At 44.5% G+C, this 21,286-nt stretch overlaps 1 protein-coding gene across 4 annotated transcripts in view; it reads right to left on the bottom strand.

Annotated features, from left to right (window-relative positions):
* Nucleotides 1-5,980: 5,980 nt before the first annotated feature.
* stxbp1a (syntaxin binding protein 1a) overlaps nt 5,981-21,286 on the bottom strand; it is a 145,743-nt gene continuing 130,437 nt past the window's right edge. The window contains exons 15-20 of one of the 4 annotated variants that reach the window (XM_072488299.1): nt 18,773-18,882; nt 15,962-16,063; nt 12,069-12,154; nt 8,919-9,073; nt 8,153-8,281; nt 5,981-7,294 (exon numbers count right to left, since the gene is read on the bottom strand). In XM_072488299.1, coding sequence (XP_072344400.1) covers nt 8,169-8,281; nt 8,919-9,073; nt 12,069-12,154; nt 15,962-16,063; nt 18,773-18,882 — 566 coding nt within the window. In that variant the 3' untranslated portion in view covers nt 5,981-7,294; nt 8,153-8,168. Of the gene's footprint in view, nt 7,295-8,152; nt 8,282-8,569; nt 8,593-8,918; nt 9,074-12,068; nt 12,155-15,961; nt 16,064-18,772; nt 18,883-21,286 lie in introns of all 4 variants that reach the window. The other 3 variants (XM_072488300.1, XM_072488302.1, XM_072488301.1) reach the window with 3 other exon arrangements.

Here is a 21,286-nt window from a genome sequence, read left to right as displayed (position 1 = left end):
GGAGCATTCTTTCTGGATCTACCCCGTCTAATCTTAAAACCACCATTCCTTCGAAGGAGGAGCATTTTTACAAAGAAAGAGGTTGGTGTTTTCCATATCCCTATTCATTGGCAAATGGAAATGGTTTGTAAAATGAACATCTCAGGAAACAATAGAGGTATATGGAGAATTTTTGCAGCTTTATTATTTTTAATAAGTGTCAATGCGATTGGACGAGGCAGAGCCAACGTGCTTTTTATACTTAATGTTTATAATCCAAATTGACCATTCCCAAAATAGCAAAGGGTACACCCCCAATCATTGCAGTAGTGATGGGAAGTCCAGGCTGGTGAGTGGGTGCATGAGTGGCCCTCCTTCAGCTCTGAGGTCGCAAGATTGAAATCAGGCCTGTTCACTAACCATGACCCTATGAGTAAGATGGAATACATTTAATACATGCCAAATATTACAAAATGAGTTGCAGAAAATATTTAATTATTCATATATTAATGTCATCAACTTCAAATGGTAAAAAACAAAATAAATATTTACTCTTTGGAGACAGAGGGAGCCCAGGGCGCTCACAATGTTTTGTGCAATCGGCGTAAGGCTCACTTCACTTGCGCTTTATATGCGTGCATATCACTTCATAGAACCATAGAATCCCTACGGTGCAGGAGAAAGCCATTCAGCCCATTGGATCTGCCCCCCTCCAAAAGAGCACTCCACCCGGGCCTTCCCCCCCCCCATCCCCCCGCCCCCTCCCCCATCCAACCTACACATCCCTGGACACTAGGGGCAATTTAGCCTGGCCAATCCACCTAATCTGCACATCCTTGGACAATGGGAGGAAACCGGAGCACCCGGAGGAAACCCACTCAGACACGGAGAACATACAAACTCCACACAGACAACACCAGAAATGAACCCGGTGCTGTGAGGCATCATTGTGCCACCGCACCGCCCTATGACGTCAGTCGTACCTGTGGGGGGGAAAAAACAACAGCGGAATGTGGCAACCCCGCGCGTGGGCAATGGTCAACAAAATGTCTCGTAAGCCGCATGTGACCCTCAGGCAGCAGGTTGCCCACCGCTGCATTGCAGTCATCCAATGCAAATTTTCAGTCCTCTGAATCATGCAGTCAGTATGTGAGAGGCACATTCCCTTTCCAGAGCTAACCCAATAAACAGCTCCCTATCACTTAACTTTCTGTCCAAACACTACCTGTTCGCTCAACTGTTCCGAGAGTTGCTTTCACAATCGTCCTGCTGTTCAAATTTCAACACTCTACCCATCGCTGGCATCATAGTTCTGGGGCTGGGATATGCATGGTATTACAAAGCATGAACAGCTAAAGGAACATTCAATATGACACATTGAATTGTTTAAAGTAAGGGTATTCCCATCCTTAACAGATAAAATATTCATGAAGCATAAATTCCTGGCACTCAACATATCCATCTGTGTTTCAATCAGATTGGCAACAAGTGAAATGGCACTTTTCAAACTCCTGCAACAAGCTTGATTCTGTCCATTGATTGTCTATCTCCTCAAGTGTACTTCCTGAAGATCGTCACATACATGGGATTTTGTGCTTTGTGTCTGAACCAGAACCCTGAAAGAGCTACCCATTTTGTTCTATTTTCTAGGCCTTTTCTTTATCTTTTCACTATTTTCTTTTTCAATTATTTATCTATTTCTGAAAGCTATTATGGGTTCCGCGATCATCACTGTTTTTGAGAGACATGTCCTACCAATTCTCATGATAAAACAAATCTCTTAACTTCATCCTTCATTCTTGTGCCAGAGGCCAAGGATTTGGGGTGGCATTCTCCGTTTCTGAGACTAAGGGCCAGATTCTCTGATTCTGAGGCGTTTTAGGAGGAAACAATCGGCGGCGGCCTCTCACCGATGCTGCGGCTGGTGAGGGGCTAGCAGCCACGCCACGGCCTCCACAAAATAAACGGCTGGAGAATGGCCGGGACCATGGCCGCGGCGGTCGCGCTGTAAATCATAGTGCCCGCTGTGCGCAGACCCGACCTGCCAACTAGTGGCCCACTGGCCAGCCCCAACAGTGCCCATAGCCCTCACGGAAGCCCCTCCCCTCGGCAAACAACACACTCCCAACCCGGCTGTGGCGGTGCTGGACACAGTCCACAGCTGCCAAACTGGGTTCCCGCACGGCTGAGGCCAGAAGTGAACAGTGCCCTCGGGAGCTCGGCACATCGGGGGAGGAGCATCAGGACAGGACATTCAGGTGATGCGCTGAGGCCGTCCCATCGGTATGCGGTGTGCGCCGCAATGATGCCGCTTCGGAGGGGGCGGAGCATACGAAACATGTGTCAAACAGGTGCTGACCCCGATTTCGGTGTTAAAAGGGATTCTCTGCCTAATAGGCGATTACAAAATCGGCGCCGGGGAAATGGAGACTCGCTCCTCATGTGTTGACGCCAATGCAGAGTTTGTGGACTTTCACGACTGAAAAAACATACCTGGAACGATTTCAGGAATAGATAAATAATTTAAAAAGAAAATAGTGAAAAGATAAAGAAAAGGCCTAGAAAATGGAACAAAATGGGTAGCTCTTTCAGGGTTCTAGGTCAGGCACAAAGCACGATCTTCAGGAAGTACACTTGAGATAGACAATCAGTGGACAGAACCAAGCGTGTTGTAGGAGTTTGAAAAATGTCATATTACTTGTTGCCAATCTGATTGAAGCACAGATAGATAAGGGTCTAGCACCTGGGCCACTTGGAAGACAATCGATTCCAATGAAAAGCGTTGCAGGATTCTCCAGGTCCGTGATCGACACTCGGGAGGCTGACAAGCTGCAACCGCATATACACATTACAGTCCCCACACACACTTATCCCAGTCAAAAAGATGGCACTGGTTGTGCTGGAGCGCGCCCATACGGCTGGTGCCAGAGGGCACCCAGAGGGATGGCCGGGGGGGGGGGGGGGGGGGGGCACCTCTACAAACTGTGGCACTAAGTTCAAAGTGGCTGCTAGCTGTGTGCGCAACTGCACAGCTGTCTTGCCGGCTGCGGCAATGGTATTCCGTGTCCATCCATCCCAACCCCACAGCTCACCTCCTGGCCAGCATCCGCAGAAGCCCCCCGGCCAGCAGCACAACTGTCGGCAAACTATGGCGAGGTTGGACGCTTTTCGTACCCCTCCTCTCCCTCAGCAGCCGCCACGCCGGTTTCACGACTTTTAAAAGCACAAGTGAACCGCGTCGTCGGGAACTCGGCCCATCGGAGGTGAAGAATCGCGTAGACCCTGGAGAATACACGGTCGGGCCCACTAATGATATGTAAACAATATCTATTGTACGTGCATTCCGGAACACATTGACGCCACTGTTGAGGTGCTGGAGCATTGCCATTTGGCATCAAATAGGCGCCCACCGTGATTTTGGCTTCAGAACCGATTCTCCGCCCAATCGCCTTTCCCGATTTTGGCGTTGGCTATCAGAGAATCCCGCCCAAGGCCTTCTTACTCACTTACCACATGCAGGAGAATGTTTTCCACATCTTGTCATAAGGCCTCATAATTGTGAAATTTCCTCTTATCTTTTTTCCTCTTGTGAAAAAAGCCCCAGTTTTACTCATCTCTCCTGATAAGTACAACCTTGCAATGTTTCAGTGAACCTTATGTGCAATAAAAAAAGAGAATTTCTGTAAAGAGAAGGGGGTTGCGCCTTCAAAGTAAGCAGCGTACCTTCTAATTTCTGATGAGCATTACTATAGAAGTTCATGGTTGTCTGACATTATGCACTGTCTATTAGTTTCATGTAGATAAATGAGGAGTTTTAGAGTTAAATGGTTATTTTCCATATTAAAGACAGAAAATAATGGTACAAGGAGTACTGAACTATTTTTTATTTTAAACTCATATTGTGGCATATAACACTCTAGCTGTGGGATGTTTGTGTTAAACCAACAAATACAGATGAATATGCGATGCTTTTAGAAATCTGGGACAAAATGAACAGTCACTTGGGCCCGTGTGAACTAATTAAAGAAAGCCAACATGCATTTGTTAAAGGCAAATCATGTTTAACCAACTTGAGGTTTTTTTGAGGCCGCAGAGAGGGTTTTAAAAAAAAAAAATTTAGAGTACCCAATTCATCTTTTCCAATTCAGGGGCAATTTAGCATGGCCAATCCACCTACCCTGCATATCATTGGGTTGTGGGTGTGAAACCCATGCAAACAAGGGGAGAATATGCAAACTCCACACAGACAGTGACCCAGAGCCGGGATTGAACCTGAGACCTCGGCGTCGTGAGGCAGCAATGCTAACCACTGTGCCACCGTGCTACCCCTCAGAAAGGATTTATGAGGGGCAATGCAGTTTATATGGTGCATAAGGACATCCAAAATGCATTTGATAAAGTGGCACTCACTAGGCTTGCCAGCAAAGATGAAACCCGTGGAATAAAAGGGGCTGTGGGAGCTTGGATACAAAATTGAGTGAAGGTCAGGATACCGTGTAGTAGTAGATGGGTGCTTTTCAGACTGTAGTTGGTATACAGTGGAGTTCGCCAGCGGTTGGTGCTAGGACCACTGTTGGGTTTGTCGGGAACAAATTCAAAATCTGAAACTGAAATAATGCTGGGATGTTTCAGGAACAGCAAGGAGGACAATGATAGATGTCAAGAGGACATAGTGGGTTGGTGGGATGGACAGCCATGTGGCTGACAAAATTTAATGCAGAGAAGCATAAAGTGATAACGTTTTGATAGGAATAAAGAGGAGAGGCAATAGAAATTAAAAGGCACAATTCTAAAGGGGGTGCAGGAACGTAATGGAGACCTGGCAGTATATAAATCACAGAAGGTGTCAGGGCAGATTGAGAAAGCAGTTGAAAAAAGCATATGGGGTCATGAAGTTTACATAGAGTTCAAAAGCATTAAAATTCTGGTTCAGCCACAATTGAAATATTGTGTCCAATTCGGGGAACCGGGGTTTAGGAAGATGTGAAGACCTCGGAGAGGATGCAGGAACGATTTACAAGAATGGTTCCAGGGATGAGGTATTTCAGTTATGAGAATTGATTACAGAAGCTGGGGTGACTCTCCTGAGAGTACGGAAGATTGCGAGGAGATTTGATTCAAAATCTTGAAGGATCTGAATAGGTAGAGAGAAACTTGCCATTGGCAGAAGATCTGGAACCAGGGGACACAGATTTAAAGTGACGGGCATGAAAAACAAGGGCAATTTGAGTAAAAGCCTTCTTCTTTTACACAGCAAGTGGATGCATTGCCTGAAAGGGAGACGGGAGGCAGATTCAGTCATGGATTTCAAAAGAAGGGCTTTCAATTATGTACCTTGGGGAGGGGGAATTGTAGGTCCCCAGAGAAAGGGCACGTGAGCGGATCGAGCTGGATTGCTTTGGATGAGAGCAGGCGCAGGCCGAAAGGCCTCATTCTACGTAGTAACCATTCTATGATTCTCCATCAATGTTCTGCAAAACCACAGAAATTCCAGAAACGGAACTGTAACCCCAGCAGTGAGCTGCACTCGCAAACCAGTCTGCAACGTTAAACAATTATATTTTGTATGATGGTGAACTTTGCGGGACGGCCGACTGGTTTTTGAAAATGGAGAAGTACAAAAACAGTAAAAATCTGAAACTATTGGTTCGGGATGATTTTGAGAGTGGACAGAACTAAGTGAAAGTTGTTACACTCAACTGGGAATAACGGACCGTCTAAACTATAGGCTGCAATCAGTGCCCCAGTCTCCCAGATGGTACACTTAAGCACCCACTGGTTATCCAATGATCAAGTATTTAGAGTTGGTTCTTATAATATTGCAAAGTATCCTGACATCGAGCCTAAATGTGAAAGTGGGGATGGAAGACAGGTGTCCTTGTGTGTTTCGAAGGTCTAGCAATGCAACCCTGAGGTCACCCCAGGGTTAATTTTACTGCATGAGGTTGTTCAGGGAGTTTGTGCCATTCGACGAAACGAAGACAAATATTACAGCGACCAATTCTACAAGCAATCTCATCAGATTCAATTTATTTGTCCGTTTCAGTATCGGTACCATGAAGTACAGCTTGTGCTTGAACACTTTGAATGCAGAATCTGATTTATTTTAAAGGGACATGGGGGATCAAGACAGACTAAATTCTCAGATAAATAACTTCAATATAAATATGACTTGACACAGTGATTGTATACAACGGCAAAATAAGCTATTTGCATCACAAAGCAGTCAGTGCATCACACAGCCTTTGCTCTGGTAACTGAGCAAGCAGAGACCGGTAAATAATATGCCTTTTAACAAATGGAAGATGTAGCAATGCCCAGAAGAAAAATTTCCTCGATAACCACAAATAAGCTTAACACAGCAACACAGACACAGGGCATAGACGCTTATAAATTAAAGGGGCTACTTCACATTTTCACCAGTGAACTTTACAGTAACAAATGGCATACACACTACACAGCTCAGTGCATAATGTTTACGTCGATACTAACCAATGAAACGGCATTTTACTAAATACAATACTGAAATACCATTGGCCCTTTTTGCAAGCATGACTTTGACACTACACATTAAAGATGAGGAATACTTCAGTTGGAAAATTAGTGGAGGAGTGTGTTCAAGAATTTTGATTCAAATACCATCTTCAACAGAAAGCTTTTCAACGACCTCACACTTTTTTGCCATACATAATTTCCATCAGCCTTGGTCCGAAGCAAATTGGGATGAACTCTGTTCTACCTCTGGGATTTAGGGGTCTCCAAAGGCAGCATTGCAATTAATATTAAACAATCAATGTCATGCTGTGTGGTTGAAGACTATTAATGAAATGTTTCTCATTCACAGTCTCACCAATTCTAACTCGGTGTGTGCTGGAATTACTGTTTATCCGTTGAAAATCAACCTCATGCAACTTGTCCCTCCACTGACAAAAAATGTACACTAAATAAACAAACGTAACTCGACCATTTACACATGTCCTAGCAGTACTCAGAGCATCCTTATAAGATTTGGTAATTACAGTATTATGTAGCTTTTTATTTGTTTCAAAACGTTGCATCCATCGTAAAATAGGTTTAGCTAAGATTACTAGCCTTATTTTTTAGCTCAATGCATACATGTTGAATTACAAAGGTTGCAACACCAAAACTTCACAGATAATAATATTCTCCTCATTGGGAAGGAAACATTTGTGAATAAGAGTGCGTGAATGTCTTGATGTATGGCTTCACTCTTAACTGCTAGCTTCTTCATCTGGCTTATTCATTTTCTTTAAGGAGTTAAGTAACTTCTGGGGAGTGAGGATATGCGTTGATCCTGCGGTTGTGAGACATAATAGGTTTTAGCTTGGTGTAAAAATGCAAATTATATTCATGAACTGAATTAATGGAACTTTTTTAAAATCATGTCTTAAAAATGCAGTACCTCTTTTCCTGGTGGATTGAAAATCAGTTATCCATTTTACCTATAAGAACTAAACTTTGTCTTTGCATAGTCTTTGCAGCATCTAAATACTGTCTTGTCTGGCTTTTAAAAAATCTGATGATGAAGACACTACTGTGATATCTAAGGCCAAGGAATACTGCAGATTTAATACCATTGCAAATAATTACGAGAATTCACAAAGCATATTTTTTTTAGAACTTTAACCGAAGATTTAAAAATCTCGAAAAGGAAATTTTAAGACAACTTTTTTTTCACAGTTTTTCTTTACTGGAAGGAAGATCTTTTGAAACAAACATTTTGCACTAACCCTTTTCAGTAGCATTTCTCTGCCGAAATACACATTTAAATTTATTTTCAAAACGGAAGTCATTTTTTCCCAATGTATGGGGGTGTATTTCTTTTTAATCTTTTGATATTCCTATGAACATTCTGGCCAGGATGTCATTTAAAAAAAATATTTTGTGTGCAAGAAAAATGCCTGATAAACCTTTAACAGTATTCAAAGGGTTAAGTGGAAAATTCTGAACCGCAAAAAATGTTACATTTATCAAATAATACTTTTAATCTTTTTCTCATATTTAAGAGATTTTGCTTCAAAAGTTACAAGTTGTGCAGACAGTTCATTACTCTAGAAGATACTTAGAATAATGCAGTTGTGAAAGAAAAGTTCTGGTAGAGTAAACAAAGAAAACCCTTCGAAAGCGAAGAGTTTCTTTTTTGACGTTTTACTTTTTATTTGCCTTTTTCACTCCTCTTTGGGAGGAGCCTGATCCTCAAATGTAACCCTAGAGGACTCCCTGAAGTCCGGGTGTCTCAGATCCATGAGAAATTTTGTAGGAGTTATAATGTGGGTAGAACCTGTGAGAGAACAGAGGCCAGCTAACACCCTTACAACATGCCAATTTATGCCCATATTAACTTTCCTGGGAAGAGAACACAAATGTGGGGTCAATACACATGCAAATTTACACAAGGTTTGCGTCTTTCTGTTCTCACTGGGTTTCCTCCCCAAGCTGAAGCCACTAAGGGGAACTCAGATAAGCTCTGCCTTGAAGCCTGGGGTAGGCCATAGCCTTGGACCAAGGGTTGAGCCGAAACCTCAAGGCAGAGGACCCAGAAGCAAAGGAAGGACTCAAACAAGCTTACACAGAGCTACAGAACAACCGCTGCTGGAAAGAGCAGAAAACAATTGTAGTTAACAGGTTTGTAACAGCATAACATTAGCAACAATAATAAGCACAAAAAACTAACATTCAAGAGAAAAGCAAAGCACGCGAGCACCAAAACACTACTAGTTACACAGACAACATTAAGCATTTATTTTCTGATTACAGCTAACAGTTGAGTATTCAGTAAACACACATTATTAAATAACAAAGCAAATGTATGGCAATAATACTTCATTTGATTACATGAAGCAATAATTTGAAGAAAATGTATTTAAGCTGACTTACCACAGTTAATAAAGTGATGGCTGATTCTTTGCAATACTTACCTATTAGCACCTCCCATTTCCCATTGGCTTGCGTGACCTCATAAGCACAGCGCATCTCAGAGCATGAGGTGCCTCCAATGATGAAGATGATGAGGCGTGGCCCTGTTCTGTACTCTCCTGGCGTTTTATTCTTATGCCAGTGGCCATATCGAGCGCTACACCAAAATTAAAACATGCAGGGTAACGCTAAAAATCTTATCACTCCTCTACAATCAACAGTCACATGCTTTGGCAGAGCCCTCCCCCATGATGGCTAACACTGCAAACCTGTCCCTACACCATACCCCTGAAATTATTATCTGAAAGTACGTATTATTCTAGAGAATCACTCTTGGATTCAGGATTTCTGATTTAGGGACAATTCTGCCCGGTAAATGTATCCAAAGTTGAAAAGCACAAAATCCAGACTATTCGCCCATCTTTTTGTTCTTTCATCCCTCCTTTGGTCTTTATTTATCTTAATCTCTTTGCTTCTCCTCCCTCTCTCTTCACTCACTCTCTTCCATTTTGTTCTTTTTCCCTGTGCTTTAGTTCTCTTTTGTTTCCTACATGTTATCCTTCAGGCCTTTTCATTTCATATTTAGTAATCATGTTGTCTCTTGTACAGACTGAAGGGAGCTCGAGCTGGAGGCACATTTTAGATGAATAGTGCGCTACGGAGAAGGGAGGGACATCTAATTTAATACCAATTTTCTGCCAGTGCAGGGACCAATCAATTGGTTACTCTTGCTGGAAAGCACAGGATGGTGGCACAATGGTTAGCACTGCTGCCTCACAGCACCAGGGACCCAGATTCAATTCCGGCCTTGGGTGACTGTGTGGAGTTTGCACGTTCTCGCCATTTCTGTGTGGGTTTCCTCTAGCTGCTCCGGTTTCCTCTCACAGTCCTTAGATGTACAGAATAGGTGGATTGCCGTGCTTTGTGTCCAAAGATAGGTGGGGTTACTTGAATAGAGTGGAGGAGTAGGTGTAGGCAGGGTGCTCCTTCATAGGGTTACTGCAGACTCGATAGGCCAAATGGCCTCCTACTGCACTATTGGAATTCTATGCATACAGTCCTTCTTATTCTCCCTTTTGGAGGGTGGATGTGGCATTGGTGGAGCACGTTTTTGGCCACCCAACTAAAAAGGACCTAGACAGTTTTATTTTTGCCAACATATTGACAAGTAACATTTGGGTGAAGTAGCCAGGCACACAGCTACGTACCAGAGAACTAACTGACCTTTTGCCAGGTTGCGAGCAATGTCAGCACTTGGTGAAGACCACAGACAGGCAAGGTTGTCTGATGCTAGATAGGTGTTCTTCAGGTAAGCAGATTCTCATACAGATATTACCGGACAGTTTTTCACATATCCAGGCAACATTCAACAAGTATAAGCCACTTTAAACCAGGAATTAAGGTGCCAGTCCCAGCTTACTGAAAATATTGTCTCCTCTGAGCACAAGGTTATAGGTACAAAGCCCACTCTTGACACTTGAGCACCTAATCCAGGCTGACACCTCTGTACAGCACTGAGGGTGTGTGTATTTCAGATGACAATATGAAAACTGAAGCTCCATCTGCCTTTTCAGGTGACGGCTAACCATCCCGCGACGCTAAAAGAACAATAGAGAAATCCTTCCATTGTCCTGGCCAACTCTGACAAAAGACAATCTGGGTCTTGGTTCACGCCGTCACTCTGGTGGGGTGGGACCTAATAGAGAGAGCAAGGCCAGCTCCACAGAGATCGAGATGTTATCTTTAAAGGGCACCATGATCAGCACTAAAAATACCCCCCCCCCCCCACCGCGGCGGCACCCCATTAACAAAGGTATCGGGGCTCGCTTACCCCCCTCACCCACCACCACAGCAGTATCACAAGCACTCTTCCCCTCAATGGCAAGTCCCCCCCACTTCAAAGGCATTGGCCATTTCCCCCCTCATCGCGGGAACCCCTCCCCCACCCATGTGGCTCCCTCGAGGGTCCACCCCTGGCAGTGCCCCTTGTCGCAGATTGGCTAACCTGTCTGGCGGGCAAGTCCTTCATGGCCGGGGGCTATACTTACCGGCAGGTCCCCCTCAACTGAACCCCATTCTTCTGAAGCTGTCTTAAACCTTGCCAAAGTGAGGCAATGTTCAGTGAAGGGGGAAATCATGTGATTAATAATATTAAAAATTATTAAAATTCATTTAAAGGCGAGAACTTTGTTATAGCTCCGGCGAAGGGTGGTGAAAATCAGGAAAAGAGATCTCTTCGGCAAAGATCTCTTCCCAACTCTCGTGAGATTTTGCGCCTGCATCGACATTTATGCTTGGGGCGAACGTGGGCACAGAATTGCCCCCTTCGACGGAATTCTTTACCATAAAAATGTGCTGTGCCATTCTATCTCATTGAACAGCTTATAGGAGGCGCCAAGAGAATTGGAGTGATTTACCATGACCATTTGGCTAGAGGGTTTCCCTTGACCTGCAAGAGAAATGGAGGGAGGACATAAGTCCCGACAGAGCAACTGCCTCAGAGGAGGTGGCAGGTGGGCTCCTTTCCCCCTACAGGTATTAGTCCCTCCTCTGGACATCCTCCAGAAAGACCTCCAGTGCCACAATCAAGAACACATGCTCCCTCTCCTTCAGTCCCCAAAAAACATGGTGCTGTGTGTCAGCCAGTACTTCCACACCTCCAATGGAAGTAGATGGGTAATTCCCACATTTACTGCACAAAATTTGTTTCACATCGGCTAATCATGAAGGCTTCTGGTTTAGCAGCTCAAAGTGTGAATTATGGTAATCAGCAATTAAGCCCAAAGTTGCCCACTAAAGCTGGACTTTCAAACAGGTGCCAGACACCCATTCATCGCCTGCTTTCATCTGTTGACTAAAATGACCCCCATAAGCTTTGTCTGGTGTTTTATAAAGTCGTGTTTGAAGTAGGCCCACCACAAAACTGTATGGAATGCAATAAAGCAATTCGTAAAACATAAATTATTAAATCACCATTGACTACCACCTATAATTACTGGAGTCTATTTTCAATCTGATTTCCTGCAAATCAGTTTAAGTCCCGAAATTATCAGGGATAGCATTACAGCAGAGGGAACAATATCGCAGCCTTAATGGTATATCAGCAGTACATGTAGCAAGCGGGTAATTCAAACAGCATACAGAGGCAATACCTGACTGCAGTGGCACTGAAAGAGGCAGTAGAGCGGGCAGAGATATATGGGTAATGTTTAGTGTCCAACTTGTCATCAATGGCATCCTGGAGAAGAAATACGCAGGATGAGTATTAATCATTGAACAAAGGAAAGCACACATCACCTCTCTGCATAGGTGTATAATTACTCTGAAGAATCAATATCTTCTTCATAGAATGTCATTTTATTCAGATTCTACACCTGGTTGCACAATTGCACTTTGTTTCTAACAGTAAAGCTCCATGATAATTCAACATCACTGCTAAAATGAGCATCAGCCGCTAACTCATGAGCCAAACCAAAAACCTTTATGACAAGACCCAATACTTCCTCCCACTGCCGCACTTCTGGTGTTTTATAGGTATAGAGGCAAGGTTTCACAGCCTTACAGTCCAGAACATGCAAAGTTTATTACCCAGTCATTGCTGAATTCATTGACCTCAGGAAGGTCAGTGAAAAGAGATAGTCCAAATAGTAGAGCCACAGGACCGGGAAGGAAATGGTCGCCAAGTTGGAAAATGTGCATGGTGCACATGGTGCAGAGGTGCATGGTGCAGAGGTGCATGGTGCAGAGGTGCATGGTGCAGATGTGCATGGTGCAGATGTGCACAAGGACAGCATCGGGCTTGATTGTGACGTCCTTGATGGGAGCACAAGTTGCTAATGCTCACAATCCACACTGACAAATGAAATATGGCCGCTCTATGGCTCTGGCATTCATGGAGCCTTGGATTTGTGTTTATTAATCCTCTGATCCTATAGTGGTCCATATAAAAGGAGCTACTGAACCGAGACCAGGGCGACACAAATAGAAGCTATGGGGACGGGAAGAAAACCTTTAAAATAAAGGATTGAAGTTGAATGTCTGTGCTACTAATTTAATTATTTGAGGCCTGAGGGGAGTCCAGATGGCAGTGATCTTAATGGGAAAAACTCTCACATTGCTTTATCCCGGGAGTTAGGCCTTGTGGTGGCTGGGCAGTAAGACAGGTGCAGTAACCTGTAGCCTAGTGATGCATCTACTACATTACAATTAATTTTGTACACATTTCCTGCATGATACAAAGACTGACAATACCTCTCAGTCCAACAGATCGTCCTGACACACAGAATTTATGTTACAAGAGAACTTAAGACCGGATTTTAAAAATTAGCATTCGGTTCTAGTAATGCAAATCTCTTTTGCTCTTCAGGCCTTCTTGGTCTGGCTTTCACTCACTTCACATTTCCTAAGTTTTTTCATCACAATCTACCACACTTTCTTTCAAAATGAATTGCACTTCTCAACTTTTATTTGGTTTTGTCACTTCTCTAAACTTCCCTGTCTATTCATATTCAGTAACATATCAAATAATCAAACATAATTTAATTAAATGCGATCCGAAATCTAACCAAGACATGGAAACTAACTCCCTCACGTTGGAGATCTCGGGCGAGCGCCGTTCAGCACTGGTCTCCACAAATGGAACAGCACTCGTGGGGGTCTCCCGGGAGATTGACGGACCCAGGTGAATGCCCTCTGGGCAGGGTGTTGCCCTGGCATTGCTGGTGCCCCCTGGGCATCTTGACATTGCCAGCCTGAGCACCAGGAAACACCCCACTGCTCTGTTCCCATTCGGGTAGAAAAAGCCCTCTGTCTCCCATTCTTCTTCTCGCTTCTCCATTTTTATCTTTGGCCTTTTTCATCATTATAACGAAGCTCAATCCAAGCGAAGGAACAATATCTCACCTCTCCTTTAGGCATTCTGCAGCTCTCTGCTCTTCAGCATCATCACATTTTCCACTTTCTTTACAGTCCTCCGCGACCTTTACAGTTGAAATGAATGCCTGTGTTTTGTGGAACTTTTTTTAAAATTCATTCAGGGGATGTGGGCGTCACTGGCAAAGCCAGCATTTGTTGCCCATCCCTAATTGCACCTGAACTGAGTTGCTGGCTAAGCCCTTTAAGAGGGCAATTATTCAGAGCAGCAGATATTGCTGTGAGTCTGGAGTCACATGTAGGCAGGCCCAGGTGAGGATGACATCTTTTCCTCTAAAAGGCATTATTGGACCAGGTTGATTTTGACAACAATTGGTGATTGCTGTCAAGGTCAGCATCACTCGCTTTATAATTTCAGGTTCTCTAACTGAATTTAAATTCCACCAGTGGCCAGTCGTGCATGTCCTCAGAGCATTAGGCTGGGCCTCTGAGTTACTAGCCTTGTGACATTACCACTGCCTTCTTCCGAACTTCTGGTATTTGGGAGAGAAATGAAACAAATTAATGCTTAGGCTGTTGGAAGGATCATCATCAGATCACATTTCTTGCCGTGCCATTATATCCTCTTCACTGACCTGTCATGTTTCATTTAGAGTTGGTGGATTTACTGTAACTTTCTGTGCAAACTTAATCCCCAGCTTTCAAGATTTTCACGTCTTTCCCTAAGCCTCCCACTATTAATTTATTTTTCACATTCCATTATTTGACTGAGATGATGTGTTACATCAATCAGCAAGTCCGCTTCTCTGTTTTTGTTCCCTCATCTCTTTACTGTGCTGTTAATGTGCACGTTTGTCATTTAATTCTCAGATCATTCCTGAACGAGAGGGTGAGTCTGAGATGTTGGCTGTCTGTTCTCACTGCAGGCACGTACTGCTATGTGCTTCCTGGCTGTTCGTTTTCTCATTTAGATTTTCAGTATTTGCAATATTTTCTTTATCTACATTAAGGCAATTGAGTTCTGACAGCCTTTGGGATCTATCATAATATACTATCATACAGTTGTAATTTCTATGCCCATGGAAGTGTGTACAGTATATAAATTCCAAACATATTGGTCGGCACAGTGGCACAGTGGTTAGCACAGCTGCCTCACAGCACCAGGGACCCGGGTTCAATTCCAGCCTTGAGTGAATGTCTGTGCGGAGTCTGCATGTTCTCCCCGTGTCTGCGTGGGTTTCCTCTGGTTGCTGCGGTTTCCTCCCTCAGTCCAAAGATGCGCAGGTTAGGTGGAATGTCCATGCTAAATTGTCCCTCAGTGTCCAAAAGGGTAGGTAGGATTACAGGGTTCAGGGGATAGGGTGGGGGAATGTTCCTAGATAGGGTGCTCTTTCAGAGGGTCAGTGCAGACTTGCTGGGCCGAATCGCCTCCATCTGCACTGTAGCGATTCTATGATTCTACGATTAATGAGAATATTATGCCAAATTCCATAATCCAGTTTGAGAATGACATTATGTGATAATCCTCATGAGGACCACAGGGATCGCTGATTGGTCTCCCTGTGAGCGCCGTAGAATACAAGTTCCCATGGTGAGCAGGTAGATGAACACCCAGCTGGATTCATTAGTGGGACCCTTAAATGTAGCTCCCAAACCGGCACTTCCTAATGGTCCTGGGCTGGGACATTTGTTTTGTGTGCCATGGTAGCGGCTTTATTTTCTGCTTACAAATAAATCAGTTTGGCCTTTCACTCCGCGTTTCCTGGAATTATTATGCATTGCAATGTGTGTCACTCCTCTTCATTCTTTTAATGACTTGCCTTAAATCAGAGGGAGTAAGGTGAATGAGAAGTCTTTCAGGCAATCCAAATCCATTTTCTGATTTGTAACAATTTGAGCCTTCCCCCTCATTTAGGCAACGTGGGTTTATTTGGATTGGACCGTCTAGGCAATGAGTGTAGCAAAACTGTACGCAGAATCCTAACTGACTAATCTGGAACAATTGCCTCAGATACATCCATATAATTCAGATCTGTAGCCAAAATTGGTCCTGGATTGCCAAGATAAATTTGGTTGGGTGATTTTCCACGAGCACTCAAACCATTTTCACCAAATTATCCACCAAAAAGAATCATTATTTGTCCCCTGACTGAGCCTATAAAAGGCCACCAACCTCCATGATGTCCTTGATAAGTGGCGTCCATCGAGAGAGCTGATAGGTCTGTTCGCTGATACGCTCTTTACGTTCTGGCTTGTTCCTACGACGCAGGGTTGACTGAACACCAAGAACAGAAGATGAATTCTTTCTGATTAACATTGAAAAGTGTACATTTTTTTGGACAAATTTAGTGTTGACCAGTGCTAAAACGTTATTACGACTTGAAGATTTCTGGTACATTTCTTAACATGCAAAGTTTGCCACCCTCATAAGATGCAATATCGAAATTATTATCTACATTGAGTACAAAAGCCCTGTGTTTGCAATCTGCAGTGAAGAAACAGCATTCAACACGAACCTCACTGAGAGATCAACCAATCCCCGTGGTGAGAATTATGACTCTTACGTTGTGCAGTGGTACTGAACCTAACTGAAACATGCTTTACTGGGGGATTCCCAGCATGGAGTTGCAGTCAGGCTGTCTTAGCAGCCAATCACATTTAAGGATTTACACAGACATGCACAAATCGGGGGGAAAAAAAATCACTTTTGAAGATTTTTAGATTGTGACTTACATGTAGAAGGTAGATTGAAGTGAAAAGATTGAAGTTAAAAGCACTTTTTAAAAACATATTGAAAAGTTAGCTTTGAAAATCTACTAATTAATCAGATAATAGCACCCAATGAACATGAAGTTATTATTTTCAGGGCCAGGTTTGTTCTTCATCAATTTTCATTGCTCGCAACACCTGATTAACAAAGTGTAACTTTATACAGTGTTCTCACAGAGCTGTGGGAGTGAGATAGTTGAAATTCTCACTGATTCAATGATTGACAGCTTTGGAGCAGTATTGGTGTGCGGGGGGGGGGGGGGTTGTGGGGGGGGGGGCCGGGGGGGAGGGGGGGGCGGGGACGACACTTTACAGCCTGTAGTGGGATATTGAGAGACTGGCTGCAACTTCAGGGTTTCCACACCAATTTGCACAAGTCCTAATTCCTGAATTTGCAGTCAATTTCCAGAAGGGAAGTGACGGCAATCACTGACAGCTCACCATCAACATCACAGCCCACCCCCCGCACTAAGCTTTTCTTAGCGCGAGCTTCACGCTGGCTGCCAGTTAAATTGGCCGGCCAGCGTGAAATCGTGGTTGGGGTCTGATATACCGCATCTGCTCCCAGGTCCGTCGATTGCGCACAGCTTATAAGCACATGGTTCAGGCCTGCAAATTCAAAAGACACATTGTTGAGGGGGTTGGGGGTGGGAGAGCAGGTTGCATGGGCACTGGCGATGTTCGGGATAGAGTGGAGCAAGGTTTACTTGGCGCCCGACTGTTAGATGAAGTACAAGCACAAGGTGCTGATAACGGCTTTTAACTGTGGGAATCTGTTAGCTTAGTGAACAAAAACTCACCAACCATAACGTAAGAATAAAAACCCGTTAGAATCTTCCAAATTTATGCTCTTAGATAATTATTTTCTCTGCTTCTGTTTAAATATGCTTTCCTATTCATTTTGTCTCTATTTAGATTCTGCTTCCCGATCTTCATTGTTTTCCACCCATTTAATCAGGCTATTCTGGCACTGTCCTCAGTATCTCGGTTACCGACAAACCAACAATTGAAGTAAATCTGAAGGCTGTTGTGCTGTACTCAAAATTTGTACTGTTGGGTACATAGAATTAATATCATAGAATTTACAGTGCAGAAGGAGACCATTTGGCCCATCGACTCTGCACCGGCCCTTGGAAAGAGCACCCCACCCAAGGTCAGCACCTCCACACTATCCCCATAACCCAGTAACCCCACCCAACACTAAGGGCAACTTTGGACACTAAGGGCAATTTATCATGGCCAATCCACCTAACCTGCACATCTTTGGACTGTGGGAGGAAACCGGAGCACCCGGGGGAAACCCACGCACACACGGGGAGGATGTGCAGACTCCGCACAGACAGTGACCCAAGCCGGAATCAAACCTGGGACCCTGGAGCTGTGAAGCAATTGTGTTATCCACAATGCTATCGTGCTGCTAATATGATAATAATATGCAGACAAAATAACATTGGCCCATGAAGAATTACAAAGAATTTTGCAACAAATAAAAAACAAGGCATTTAACCTAACATGCTCCTCATGGGTCTGCTGAACTTTACTTGATCTCGTCCTATCAATATATCCCCCTACTCTATTCTACTGAACTTCATATTCTTAACCAGCTACTCAATAGGACTACATCAGCATTGCTAGGTTTTGGTTCAAAGCATATGTGTCCCATTGTGTAGCTGCATGCGATATTTTGGTGACAATACAGAGCCCATGGTGTTTAGAAAGACGAAACTCTCATCGATTTTCTCGGGGAAAATTAAAATGTCGGCAGAAGCAGCATTCGGAAGGAGGGGTGGAGGGGCGGGCGGATAGGTGTTGGATGGTTGAGGTGTGTGAAGATTGGGTCGGGTGATGAAATGTTTATTTTACCATGTTAATGTTATTGTTTTTGTTATTGTTTGAAAAATGTTGCAAATACCTTAATAAAAATATTTTTTTTAAAAAAGAAAGACAAAACTCTGACTTTCTTAACAGGGGGAATTACACCCCTTACCACAGCACGAACGTTTGGTGGGACGTGCATGCTGGTGCCATAAGGGTCATCGTAAATACCTTTTACACAAAGCTTATTCCAAGAATACACCTGGTGCAATCTAATCATTCAGAAATAATCCTGTCATTTTGAGGATTCTAAAGTCTGAGAGATGTTGAAGTGGGAGCGATGGTGAAAGTTGTTTGCAGAACACAACTGGTGCAATGTCAATTAAACAGAATAACATACATCTGTGATGATGGGGATTCCCAGATGGGCCATGTTGTTAATAATCTCGCTGTCTTCGGGTGGGATCTGGGCGTGTTGAATCAGTTTGTTCAGATTCTCCTCGGTGATTCCTAATTTTAGAACCAGAAAGGAAAAAAGGTGGGTTCAACTTGAAATTCTTATTATTTTGTAAAGCAAGTCATGCATCATTGCCATGCTGATATGACCCTCCAAAAATCATTCTCATGTCAGTCGGAGCATTGGATTAACAAGGAATGAGGGCTGTATCTTTGTTTCCCCTGATCCCCATTATCAGTTGTACCACTGAGGCGAGATAACAAGTAGAAATTATGTCTGCCCAGGAAGAACGCACAACCATTCCCAGGGCATATTTTCACCTCCTTAAGCTTCAAAACATAGGAACACAAGTCCCAAGAATAGTTCCCAGTCCATTCCATGACAAAGCTATGTGGCACAGGGAGGCTTCTGAAAGGGGAGGAGTTAAAGGCAAAATAATTTGAGAACGTCCTTCTAAGTCCCCAGATCTCTACATGTATGAAGAGCAACCGGTCACTACAGAACTGGTGCATTAGAATGGGAACAGGGCATTTGACTCATTTAGTCTACTCTCCCCATTATGTTAGCTTTGCCAGCCCCATCTTTTTAATTCCAATTCCATGCCTTTCCTCCATGTTTTTGTAATGCCCTTACATTGAGCAACTGGGTTTATATCACCCACATAGACATTATATGAGTCAGATGCATCTGCATTCATCTGATCTTTGCTCCTCGCAGCTATTATTGACTTTGCTGTGACAAATGTGTCATAATATACACCAGTATATCATGGTGCAGACACACACTGATGGACACACAGTGGGACCAATCAACATACACAACACCGCAGCCAATCACCAGTGAGAGCACACGCACTATAAAGACAGGGACCATCAGAGTTCCCGCTCATTCGAGTAGCAGCTAGCTAGGAGGACAGAGCTCACAGCCTGCAACACAGACATTCACCATGTGCTGAGTGCATCGACTGGTTAGGACAAGGCAAAGGTCTTCAGTTAAAGCGAGTATCGTATTCACCCACAGTTCAAGTATGTTTAAATAGTTAACCTTGTAATAAAATAGTGTTGCACTACGTCAAGTGTTGGTGACCTGTATGTGATCCAGAACACCCAACACATCATGATACCAGGGGTGGTGGGATACTAGCACTTCTTAGACCTACCTGCAAGTGATCTGTCTTCCGCCAGCAATCCGTCATCCTGCAACATGGACAACATCAGCCCACCGCCGCCGCTCCACATCGCCGGCAACCTCGGGGCCAACTGAAAGATTTTCAAACAGCACTTCCAGCTCTTCCTCGGAGCCACGGACAGGGAGGGCGCCTCAGACACCAGAAAGATTGCTCTTCTCCTCTCTACGGCCAGGGACCAAGCCATCCACATTTTCAACTTTCTCACCTTTGCAGATGATGAAGATAAGACGAAGTTCAAGACGGTCCTCCTCAAGTTTGGCACTCACTGCAGCGTCGAGGTGAATGGAAGTTTTGAACGCTACGTGTTCCAGCAGCGTTTTCAGGGTAAGGATGAACCTTTCCAATCCTTGCTAATGCACCTCCGCATCCTTGCGCAATCTTGCAGCTACGAGCCCACATCCGACTCCATGATACGCGACCAGATCGTTTTCGGTGTTCAGTCGGACCCCCTGCGTCAGAAGCTCCTCAAAGTAAAGTACTCACCCTAGCGACCGCCATCGAGACCTGTGTCTTACATGAAAACGCCACGAGTCGGTATTCCCATATACAAGCGGCTGAAACGGCGCGGCAAGGTCCCCACGAGGCGGAACGGGTCCAAGTGAACCTCCAGGGCCTCAGCCTGGATGGGGGCGGCCATTTTGTGCGCTTTTCATGGACCCTCGCGCTTGTACGCACCAAACGAGGGGACGGCGATGTTGAGGAACGTAATGCGCAGGTGCGCACCACGCACGACCGCACCGTGCATGCATGGTGGCGCAGCGAACGTGCTGACGTCACGACGTGCGGCAACTGTGGCTCCACCCATTTAAAGCGGCAATGCCCCGCAAAATCGCGACAATGCCCACGATGTGGAAGACTTGGCCACTATGCTGCCTGCTGTCGAGCAGCTCAGCCTGCCAACTCATATCGCTTCAGCCAGCCTCGCAGGAATGTTCGGGCAATTCAACCCATGGTCACCGAGTCCGATGCGGACCTCCCACACAGCAGTGACACCGAGGACCCGAAGGCACCTTTTCGAGTTGATGTCGTAACGAAAAACAGGCTGTTCACGAAGCAAAGACACCAGCCGCTGTTGGTATACAGCATCGATCCAGACGATGAGTGATGTGCCACCCTGACGGTCAACCGGTCCCAAATACGATTCCACCTGGACACTGGTGCCTCCGCCAATCTCATGGCGTGGTCTGCTTTCCAAAGCCTTTGTGTCAAACCAGCCATCCTTCCATCGGCCTGCCAGCTATTGGACTACAATGGCAACATCATTCCTG

Source organism: Scyliorhinus torazame, chromosome 22 (genome assembly GCF_047496885.1).
Source record: "Scyliorhinus torazame isolate Kashiwa2021f chromosome 22, sScyTor2.1, whole genome shotgun sequence".
Taxonomy (NCBI): Eukaryota; Metazoa; Chordata; class Chondrichthyes; order Carcharhiniformes; family Scyliorhinidae; genus Scyliorhinus; species Scyliorhinus torazame.
This window is presented reverse-complemented; position numbering and strand designations above follow the sequence as displayed.